This window comes from Lissotriton vulgaris, chromosome 3_2, assembly GCF_964263255.1.
Source record: "Lissotriton vulgaris chromosome 3_2, aLisVul1.2, whole genome shotgun sequence".
NCBI classification, from domain to species: domain Eukaryota; kingdom Metazoa; phylum Chordata; class Amphibia; order Caudata; family Salamandridae; genus Lissotriton; species Lissotriton vulgaris.
Genome location: NC_141690.1, coordinates 99,576,210 through 99,588,425, shown reverse-complemented (window position 1 = coordinate 99,588,425; position 12,216 = coordinate 99,576,210). Strand labels below are relative to the sequence as shown.

Here is a 12,216-nt window from a genome sequence, read left to right as displayed (position 1 = left end):
ACTTCTAAATATGAAGCATCTCAACCTTGCTGGCTTCAAGGAATATTTTACAAATTCCTTATTTAACGTTAGAATTAAGCATGAAATACCCTGAAATCGTTTATTCTGATGTTGAAGGCTGCAATTCGGCCTGCATCCAATCTTGACTGCCTGGTAGCTAGATGCCACGCTTTAAACCTTTAAACTGCACGCTGCATCTCACCTGGTACATTTGGCTTTTGTGCAACTTGGGCGGTGTTTGCATATTTTTACCGCAGCGTACATTAGGGTATTCCTGCATTCCAGGAGTTGGATGATGCCTCTTCCATCTGCCTCCCACCGTCGAACAGCATATGATACCTTTACATTATTTTGTCCAGTAAAGTTTCTTTTGGAAACTGTCATGATAGGTTGACAAGACAGACCATTCAATCAGGGTAAGTCTAAGTCAAACAGCTGGAGAGCTTCACGTCTAGGTAGTGAAAGGCCTGTAAATTTCAAACAGGAAAAATATTGTAGCAGAGGTCGCCAGACAGGAGTAAATTCACCTTCTGTGTGAGAAAGCAATTCCATGGCTGCCTCAGACGAGTGAACATTAGGGCTGTGGAAAGGAGCAGTAGTTTGCTTCCAATGTAGCGCACTGAGTTGTTTAGTCGCCACTCCCACCATGTGTGAGGTTAACTGCCACTCCGCGTTGGTCATGGCCTTGAGGTATTGTGGTCTAATACCAACTAGCTCTGGGTAAGAGTCTGGGATCGGATAACCCCCTGTCCCCTTGATTTGACTTAGGATCTCTTTCCAGGAAGTCGTGATGCTAGGGCATGGCCACCAAATGTGTTTGAAGTCTCCTGATGTTGAGGAGCATCACCAACACAGTAGAAGAGGAGGGAAAGATAGTGTGTAGATGGGAAGGAGTGAGATTGTATGCTGTCTCTCGTTGGGGGTATGCTTTGAAAGGTCCATAGGCTATCGCACTATAGGTCCTCCCATTGTTTTGTGGACAGTCCATCCCCAATATCAGTGTGCCATTGTGCTTGGTAGGAATGTGGGCAAATGTGAGTAGTGTTGGAGAATCTGATAGGTGCGCAAAATGAGCCCAGCTGTCAGTTGAAAAGTGGCCCCCTGCATATTTGAAGGGGTGCTTTCCCAATGGCGAAGATGGTAATATTGCAGCCTGGTAGACTTGGGGAGCCAGAACTCTTGGTGACGTTAGTCAAATGACTTAACAGATTCCCCCTCAAAGAGGTCCCGCAGGGTACAGCCGTCACCCTCTCCAGTGGGAGGAAGAATGAGGCTGAAGTGCAGGAGCTAAGTCCAGGTTGTGCGCCAGGTGGGGGTGTTGGGTGGAGGAAAGGATGTTGTACCTCGCTTCTCTGCGACCCTGTCCCTTTTTCTAGCCTATTTTCATGGAGGTATCAATATAGGGTTTTCGAGGCCTCGCATGCCCGGGAAGTCATTCGAGTCTCAGAAGGGGCACCGGGCCATAGCACTGTCCATGTGAAACCAATGCTTGTCGCTTTCACATACCACCCACTCTGAGAGTTAGCATAGGTGGGAGACCCAGTAGTATTCTAGGAGATGAGGGCGTCCCAACCCTCCCCGATCTCGTTTTTCCTTTAAAAAAAAAAATAAAATACAGAAGGCGAATCGATCCTTGACGCCCCCAGATTTCTATTTAAAAAAAATATCAGGACCCTTAATTAAAAGCAAGTAAAATTGCAGCACCTATGTAATGACTTCATTTTTCTGTAAACTGAAAGTTGTTTTTGAAAGGAAATTGTTTTGCATTCATTTTATTATATTTGTATTTTTAATTTAGGTACAATGACGTCGGAAAAGAAATTACTTCAAATCAAGGAGGCTTTTAACTTGGCCCAGAAACCACATCAAAATCATGCTAAATTGGTGGCGGCATTGAAACAGACCTACAACAAGGTATCTATGCAGTGTTACACACTTTAACTGGTAGAAAGTAGAATAACCTAAGTTGTGACTGCTGATGATGTCCCTTTTGCACTTGAAAGCTCTAGTGAAATGGCTTCCAGTTCTTTCGACAGCTACCGTACTTGGATAAGCTCTAAAATTAGCAAGCATTTGCAATGCAATAGGTCTCGCATTAGGAAAGGTTGAGCTATTGGTATTGTAAATGACAATTTTTTTATTTGTGTTTGTTTTGAAAATAGCAACATTAATAGCTTTGTCATTTACAATGCCAATAGTTATAACTTTTGCAAATGTGACACCTATAGCATTTGTAATGCAATATGTGTTGTATTTACATGACTTAGATGTATTGATATTACAAATAACAATGGCTTTTAATTTTTTTAAATAATTAATACTTAAATAAAAGTTATTGTAATTTATAATGGCAATAGCTTAAACTATTGTAAATAACTTTTGTTATGATTATGTTCAGTGTATTTTATTGTGACGTAAATCCAAGAACAGAAGTGAAATATTAACATATTTCTATGACATTTGTAATAAAGCTTAAAACATATTTGAACCAGTTGTTGTTGAATGGTTACATAGATTGATGCTGTGGTAGCGCATAGTGATGCCGTGGTGCCCCTGAGTGATGCTGTGGTGCCCCTGAGTGATGCTGAGGTGCCCCTGAGTGATGCTGAGGTGCCCCTGAGTGATGCTGAGGTGCCCCTGAGTGATGCTGAGGTGCCCCTGAGTGATGCTGAGGTGCCCCTGAGTGATGCTGAGGTGCCCCTGAGTGATGCTGAGGTGCCCCTGAGTGATGCTGAGGTGCCCCCGAGTGATGCTGTGGTGATGCGATAGAGTGAGAGCGGTGGATAGATAGACCGATAGTGTGGTGATGCGATAGAGTGAGAGCAATAGATAGATAGATAGACTGATAGTGTGGTGATGCGATAGAGTGAGAGCAATAGATAGATAGATAGAGCGATGGATAGTGAGGGGGCGATAGAGTGAGGGAGGGGGCGATAGAGTGAGGGAGGGGGCGATAGAGTGAGGGAGCGATAGAGTGAGGGGGCGATAGATAGATATAGAGTGAGGGGGCGATAGAGTAATTATGTGGCGTGTAATTATGTGGCACTGAGTGGTATTTGGAGTGTATGCTGCGTTGAGCGCAGTGTAATTATGTAGCATATAATTATGTGGCACTGAGGGGTATTATGAGGAGTGTATGTTGTATTCAGTAGAGTGTAATTGTGTAGTGTGTAATTATGTGGCACAGAGTGGTATTTGGAGTGTATGTTGCCTAGTAATTATGTAGCATATAATTATGTGGCACTGAGTGGTGTTGTGTGGAGTGTGTGTTGCATTCAGTAGAGTGTAATTATGTGGGAATACTCACGGGACTGACACATTAATCCATTGAGATATATGTTTAAGATGAAAAGACGGGCTTTCACTCACAAGCGACAGGTCATTAAAACCCCATGTAGTGATCCATTATCCTTGGAACAATACTCCCAGGAGTTATGCAGCAGTGGAGGATGGAAGTATGCCGCAGGGCTGATCAGATTATGTGCCACTATAGGCAAAATATGCAGTACATTCTAGAGCAATATGAGCTCGCTATTTTGCCAGCCTTTACACTCAAAACAGATCCCTGCGCTATGCAAACTACGAGAGCCTCGAAAGAAACAAATAACACCAATGAAAATGTTACTCACCAACACATAATGATTTATTCGAGCATGCACAGAAATGTAACATCGTTACTTCCAAATAAAAGATTAAAGTAGTTAGTGCAAACCATACACAGACCAGCCTTAAGATATTTTTTACGTGTGGTAGTTCAGAAAAGGAGGCGTTGCAGTGACAAGGTGGCAAGGGCATAGCTAGGGGGCTCTGGACATCCTGAACCCCACACTTCCTTTCCCTGGCCCAAAGCAAGAATTGCGCGTCTGGAGCCCCCTCACATGTCCCGTGAGTTTTAAAATGAAGCCCCGCGCTGTGAGGCATGCACATCAGTGCTGGAAACCTGTTCATCGTGTGAAGGCGACTCTGCCGGTGCCCGCGTTATGAGATGATCATTTTTATTTATTTATTTGAGCATTTTTAGAGCACAGCATTCACGCAGCACTGCAGGCATCTTGACGCTATCGGATTGTCAGCCCACACAGAGGTTTCTCTAGCGAACTGTAGATGGAGGAGCTGTATTGTACCTCATTATAGAAACAACAGTGTCACACGGCGGCCCCCAGTGATCAGGCAGGCCTGCATGAGACACAGCAGATAATAATCTTACTTATTCAAAGCCCATATCTTCTCATACAAGGTGTGCCAAAGCCAGGTATTTTTTAGAAATGCTCTTTGGGTATGATTTTACAGACTGGGAGTCGCTACTGCCAGGAGGATCTCCTACCATAAAGAAACCACCCTGCAGAGCCTTCTGTACATGTGTATAGGGTAAGAGTCTTGTCGGAAGGCACTGTAGGTATCATATCCTTAAAAACAAAAGTATGATGTTTGGGATTTCTTGTTGTCTGCCCTCATGACACAACTGCTGCTTCGAGGCCAGTGTTTGTAGCGTAACAACTGCCAACTGATGTGTGACGCAGAAGCCATCATTATTGCCACCGCTTTTGGATTTCATGTTAATCCCCATGCTGCAGACCAGTCCATCAGCTGGGTAGAGTTTTAATGCCTCAAGAAGGGTTTCACCTTCTACCAGTTTAGCACAGCAATCACCAGCTGGAAAGTGGCCGCCAATCAGTTGTCCCTTGACATTGTGTGTGTTTGGACTCTGGAATTCAGTGCGAGCCGCAGCACTTCCCCAGTGCCCCACCCACAATGCATGTCCAAGCACAGTACACGTCAAGCCATGCTTCGTGGTGAATGTGACTGCCTGTCATGCTGAACTGCATAGTTATGCACTGCACTGCACGTCTCACTGCACTACATACTCCGCCTTACTGTATAGTCCATCTTACTTGACATACTGCATATCTTGGTGCAATACCCGCCCCACTACCCTCAATCTCAGACTGCGCTGCATGTCCTGCTGCACGTGCCACTGCACCCCCCCACACAGCATGTCACATGATGTGACCTGCTACAAAGAATGTCCTAGCCACACTAGGTACGCGTTCCCAGGGCATGTCTTACCACATTACAACTTCAGCAACACTACATGCCCTTCGCACGCTTATCCATGAACTGCATACCTCTCTGCAATTTGGCTCACTGTTTCCATTCACACACATCTCCTTGTGCGGCATGCATATGCCCTGCTTCCTTTCCCACTTCACTATACAACAAGCACAAAATCACTGTTGTGGGTGGGTGCGAAATCAGGAAGTCAGGCATCCTTGCCCATAACGCGGCCGGATGAGGCCGGTGTTGCTCGTTGATACGGGGCTCCCATGAGGGAGGGAAAGCCCCGCGGTAGCGGGGGAAATCCAGAGAAGTTGCGGGTCCCAGGAGGGGGCCCGGGTGAAGTGGAGAGGCGGGGTGTGTTTCGGCGTAGCATTGCTCAGCAGCCCTGTGAGTGGGGCGCGCCAGTGCGCTGACACGTCTTGGGCATGGAAAGTGAAAGTGCCTTGCCTCTCAAGGGGGACAGGAGATGCCCACGGCGCACGCGTCCACATTCCCAGTCCGGCCTGCACGTGCCCCAGTCTGGCCTGCAGCGTGCGCGTGCCCATCTCCTGTCTCCCTTTAAGCCCTTGAAAGCATAGTCGATGACTATAGGTCTCGCATTGTGAGAGCGATTCACGCTGCATCGCAGGTGCGAGACCTAAAAATGGAGCTTCATCTCCTTTAGATTGAGTGCCTGCACTAAAATCAATCTACTTTGTAGTAATGCGATGCACCTGTGGGTACATTTTGTGCCAAGAAAATAGCGCTAAATGCAACAAACGCAAACTGCATCAACCGCTCGCTCTGTTAGTTTTCTCTTGCCGTAGACATTTTTTTACCCTTTTAACCCTGAATTACATAAGCGGACACAAGTACAAAATTTTGCATTACAAGAGTAAGCGAAATTACACCGATTATTCCAATGTAATTAAAATTTCGCCTGGCTTAGAATTCATATGGCACGTACCAAAGAGAAAATACCTTCCAAGTTGCAAGCTGTACTTTGCCTGTCTTCTTGCTTATATCCGTTCGCTCCAACGCTGTTTTATCACGTCTCTTTTGGAGAAAAAAACCTGAAAGTAGATCCACAAATCCTGACAAATAACAGATAAGTCTAAGTTTTACAGAAACAAATAATTTTTTAATGGAGAAGCAGCTGGAAGATTAGGAAGATAACCTCTTTCTCCATGATTACTGTTCAGGTTTAAACCCATATGGGAAAAATACATCACTTTAACAGCTATTGGAGTATAATGCCTCATAACCTGAGGTGAAGGCACGTTAAGAGCAAGGAACCATCTTAACCTCTCAGCAGCTAACAGTAAAATAGAACAGGCTATAACGCTCAAATAGGCTTAAATATTAGGAATGGTTGTTGAGTACTGCCTTAAAGTGGTCCCACTCTTTGCTTTCAGTAGCAGATGGGATCTGTATGTAATATTTATCTACGCGTGAGGTGACTTGAGAAATGCAGCCAGCTTCTCTCTCTCACTCATATCAGGGTTCATAATCTAGACATGTACAATGGAACGGCTGATTAAGCGTCATGTCCACTTACTCATCAACTTGGCTGATACCCAATTAATATCCGTCATCAGACTGATGTGGGTAACCAAACACACCTCGGCAAATGTTGTGACAATGCATACCTTTAGATCAGCGGTCTTCAAACTTTTTGATGCTGAGACCCCCTTGTAAAACCTTTTTAGGCGTAAGGACCCCCTTCCGACAAAAGTTAATTCATCCATGCAACCTTTTATCCATTCATACATCCATCCACCCTTTCATCTTCCCATCCTTCATCCACCCACCCTTTCATCCTCCCATCCATACATCCATCCTTCACCTATCTACCCTTTCATCCATCCATCCACCCACCCTTTCATCCATCCATCTACCCATCATTCATCCCCCCACCTTTTCACACATCCATCCATCATTCATCCATCCACCCTTTCATCCATCCATCCTTCATCTGTCCACCCTTTCATTCTTCCATCCATACATCTATCCTTCACCAATCTATTCTTCATCCATCCACCCTTTCATCCTTCCATCCATACATCCATCATTCATCATCCACCCTTTCATTCATCCATCCACTCATCATTTATCCACCCACCTTTTCACACATCCATCCATACATCCATCATCCATCCATTCACCCATCCTTTACCCATCCACCCTTCCTATCATCCACCCATCATTCATCCACCCACCTTGTCACACATCCATCCATGCACCTTTTTATCCATTCATACATCCATCCACCCTTTCATCCTCCCATCCATACATCCATCCACCCTTTCATCCTCCCATCTATACATACATACATCCTTCATCCGTCCACCCTTTCATCCTCCCATCCATACATACATCCATCCTTCATCCATCTACCCTTTCATCTTCCCATCCATACATCCATCCACCCTTTCATCCTTCCATACATCCATCATTCATCCATCCACCCTTTCATCCATCCATCCTTCATCCGTCCACCCTTTCATTCTTCCATCCATACATCTATCCTTCACCAATCTATCCTTCATCCATCCACCCTTTCATCCTTCCATCCATACATCCATCCTTCATCCATCCATCCTTTCATCCATCCATTCACCCTTCATTCATCCACCCATCTTTTTACACATCCATCCATCATTCATCCATCCACCCTTTTATCCATCCATCCTTCCGTCCACCCTTTCATTCTTCCATCCATACATCTATCCTTCACCAATCTATCCTTCATCCATCCACCCTTTCATCCTTCCATCCATACATCCTTCATCCATCCATCCTTTCATCCATCCATTCACCCTTCATTCATCCACCCATCTTTTTACACATCCATCCATCATTCATCCATCCACCCTTTTATCCATCCATCCTTCCACCCTTTCATTCTTCCATCCATACATCTATCCTTCACCAATCTATCCTTCATCCATCCACCCTTTCATCCTTCCATCCATACATCCATCATTCATCCATCCACCCTTTCATTCATCCATCCACTCATCATTCATCCACCCACCTTTTCACACATCCATCCATCCTTCAGCCTTTTATCCATCCATCCACCCATCATTCATCCACCCACCTTTTCTGTGCCTCTATCATGGGTGGGGGGGGGAGATCAGTATCTCTCTGCGTCGTCGTCCTTCTTCTTTCCCGCTCATGGGAGGGCATCTCTGTGCCTCCCTGCTGGGGGCGGGGGACGTGTCATGGGACCCACTGCTCCAGGTGCTCAACATCCATTGAACTCAAAGAGCTACACTACAGCCACTCCCCCAGCTCGTGTATGTGAGCCTGGCTGTAACAGCTTCAGGGACACACACACATTCACACCCAAGTACTTGACAGGTCTTTAAAAGACCTTTTACTTGGTAATGAGGCGTTGATGTTTTTCACACCTCGGTGTGAATTAGGCCTCCGCCGTGAGCACCCTCAGCCCAATGCCAGGAACTGCACTCTGCAGAATCTGCGACCCCCTTCCCAGGACTCCACGACCCCCCTGGGGGTCGCGCCCCACAGATTGAATACCGCTGCTTTAGATGAAGGAAATTATGTCCAGACCAAATTAAGATCTCGGTGCTTTGTGAACCAAGACCTGGATCTTCCCTCTTTGTCTATTAAACCTGAAGTCACCATTGCCACCTTGTACAAAATATTAAAATAAATAGATCTGTCATCCTCCATGACCTCGCCTTCTCCTGAAATCGATGTTATGCCATAGGTATTGGTTTTTAGCTACCTATTTCTCTGGGAGTCTTCTTCATTGAGCAATGAATGCAGCTCACCTGACCACTGGTGATGCAGTAACCTCATTTCTTCAGAACAAAGGGCCCAGTACATAAATCCATGCAAAAAGTTTGCAATCAACACATGTAGGTTTCCTACTTATTTGGAGTATATTTTCAGTCTTAGCAGGCTTTTAAGAAATTCCAAGTAATACTCCTGGAAATGGATGAGTCGTAGATGGCCAGGGCACTTCTTTTGTATGTATTGTGTTCACTAGATGCAAAGTCTACCTGATTTAGTATGGTGAAAATGTGTATTTGGGCATTTTTGTAACTTTTTTTGTCCATTCAGAAACCCGTTCAATGCGGTTTCTCTGTTTCCACTGTGATAAATCTAGTTACTTAAAAAAAATGTATGACATGTGTAAGAAGCTGGCTCTATATATACTATACCCGAATAAGAGATAGTGTGCTTCTCTGTTTCCACTGTGATAAATCTAGTTACTTAACCCTTTCGATGCTGATGACGAGCTCAGCTCGTCATCACCCACGGGTGTCGTGTGCTGATGACGAGCTGAGCTCGTCATGGTGCCACTAAAATGGCATTTTCCAGCACAGGGGGGGGAAAACGCCCAGCAGCCATGTGGTTAAAAAAATGTATGACATGTGTAAGAAGCTTGCTCTATATATACTATACCCGAATAAGAGATAGTGTGCACAGAGTGCAGTGGATCCCCAAAGGCTTACAGAGGTAAATGTAGAGTTACTCTATTTGCGGTAGTATGGGCTTCATCAGAGGGTAGTGTTAAGCATTTATTGTGCGCACTGGGGCAAGAAATTATGTCACACACTAAAAAACTGAACTCAGACTTTTTGTTTGTATTAAAAATATTTCTTTAGTTGTATTTTAAGAACCAAGCAGGACTTGGTACAGATAAATAGAATTGTACTTTTCTAGACAGATTGATCAACAAGCAAGCTGGATGAGAATTACTTTTCTTACAGGTTTGGAAAATATTTGAATGCAGTTGAAATACTTTTAGATTACTTTTGATTACTTCTTATAGTACTTTTTGGATAACTTTTTCTACTTAGTGTGATATCCCTAGATATCAGACTGGAAAATTTCCAAGATAAAAGCCAAGTAAAACAGTTTTCATAAAAACTGCATCAGCTGCTCGTTCTCTATTCCTTTTCTCTTGCTGTAGACATGTTTTACCCTTTTAACCCTGACTTACACAAGCAGACTCAAATACTACATTTTGCAGTAAGGCGAAATTACACAGATTATTCCAATGTAATTAAAATTTCGCACTGATCTAGAATTAATATGGCAAGTACAAAAGAAAAAAATCCTTCAAAGTTGCCAGCTGTCTTTGCCTGTCTTCTTGCTTATATCATTCTCCCAAACAGTTTTATCACGTCTCTTTTGAGAAAAAAAAAACCAGAAGTGGATCCACAAATCCTGACAACAGATAATTCTCAGTTTTACCGAAACACATTTTTAATTGAGAAGCAGCTGGAAGATTAGGAAGAAAACCTCTTTCTCCATGCATATTGTCATTCTTGTGAGTGAATTTGAGGTTTGCAATGATATCCTTGGGACAGCCCCATATAATCTTATTTGTAAAATGTAGTGCCTGCTGTAGACCACGTCCTAGAACATTGAAGTGGAGTTTCAAATGTGGGTGCAACTACTTACAGGCTTACTGAAATATGGCACAAGACTTCAAACCTTATAATTATGACGTTTTATTTCTATTGCGAACCTCCTCTGATCTGTTTCTTCTATGACTGGCTGGGTGGAGGTCTTTATTTTACAAGTGGTTCACACATTAATGTCTTTAAAATTCACTTGAACAGGGCTGTATTGGCCTCCAAAGAGTTCTGCTGTGGTGGCAGTAATGCTGCTCTTTTTAAGGTTTCCCACTGGTCATGAGTGCTACCTATTAAGTTATTTTACTTTAAGTTGATGGCTAATGTGATTCCAGTTTTAAATGTGCTTTCAACTTTAAAATAAGATGCGGCTTGCCATTAGGATTTTCTAATAGTTCTGTGGGTACATTCACATTTTATACATTCACATTTTATTAAAAACCGCCAGCGAACACAGACACCAGTAAGGCAGTATCAGTTTCGCATTTTTTTTAATGGTTCATTACATTTTTATGTGCTTGTTAGTTTTGCTTTGAGTCAACCATAATTAAAGTGTTTATTGTTTTCACTATCATTTTGATGACGTTCTTGCTTCCTTTATCAGTTTGAATGTTATTTTCTGAATCACAAGATAAGATAGCATATTGAGGCTAGCTGTTGTATCACTGGTCTTCCAGCAATGTTGTCTTATGGCTTTTTTGAAAGGAACACCTTGCTAGTTTTTTTTTTTCCTAAGTAGACAAAAATATTTACAAAAACCTATATATTTATTTGTATAGTTTTGTTACATATTCATGTAAATAATACATCATTGCATGGAATCATGTAGGGTATATATTAATTCTGTGTCGTAGGTTCTCATGCTCCAGACATAGTTTGTTTAGAAATTACTGAACTTCTGGTGAGCCACTCTGTCGTAAGGCAAATCATGTACATTCTTCCTTAATTTAGGCAACAGTTGGATCCTCCTCAGATGTGGAAGGCACTATCTTGTATTCTCCATCTCTGGCACATATTTTATCAATTGATTTCAAGATTTATAAATTACTCATCCTGCCGTACTAAGAAGTGCTAGATTCACAAGTGCTAGTGTTTGCCACAGGTTTTGAGATCATTGCAGCAGGTATGGGGCCTCTTCTTCCACTAAAATGCTATTAAAATGTTTCCCTACTCTCAACATACAGATAGTTGTAGATGTTTTGTAAGTCTGCACCATATTGCAAGCCTTACATGTATAGGATGGTGTGCATTTTTACAGTTCAAGGTTCTTTAGAGAGGCTTGACGGAATCTGATGGCTAGGAGGCAACCATGTGTGATCTGTCTGGAAGTGTACCCCATCGGGTGTCGGGCCATTATTTTTTATTTTACGGAATTTTATGTAGCGCGAACTTGACCCGAAGGCATCTGGTATCAGAGCGCTTTACATAGCACCAGTTGCGTTACATGAGGACACTTTTTTTTTTTTTTTTTGTTAGGCAAGGGGTGATTAAGTGATTTGCAGAGAATCACAGGATGTTCAGTGTCGTTGCCGAGACTCAAAGCCTGTTCCCTAGATTTGAGGTCGACCACCCTAAGCGTTAGGCCAACTCCTCTCCCCTCATTGTTCATGATCTATGCCTATCATCCCTCCATGCATGACCCAATATTAGAACAGCCTCTAAGAAGTCCCAGTGCAATTTGTTGAATGCCGCTATCATATTGGCTGTGATGTTTTCCTCTGTGCCTTCACAATCAAGTGACCACTTTTCTTATATTACACTTATGAACCCCACCATGAAG

At 43.3% G+C, this 12,216-nt stretch overlaps 1 protein-coding gene across 1 annotated transcript in view; it reads left to right on the top strand.

Annotated features, from left to right (window-relative positions):
• NCAPG (non-SMC condensin I complex subunit G) overlaps positions 1-12,216 on the top strand; it is a 344,632-nt gene that overhangs the window by 33,523 nt on the left and 298,893 nt on the right. Inside the window, exon 2 of the mRNA XM_086964047.1 lies at positions 1,799-1,914. Coding sequence (XP_086820173.1) covers positions 1,804-1,914 — 111 coding nt within the window. The 5' untranslated portion in view covers positions 1,799-1,803. The remainder of the gene's footprint in view (positions 1-1,798; positions 1,915-12,216) is intronic.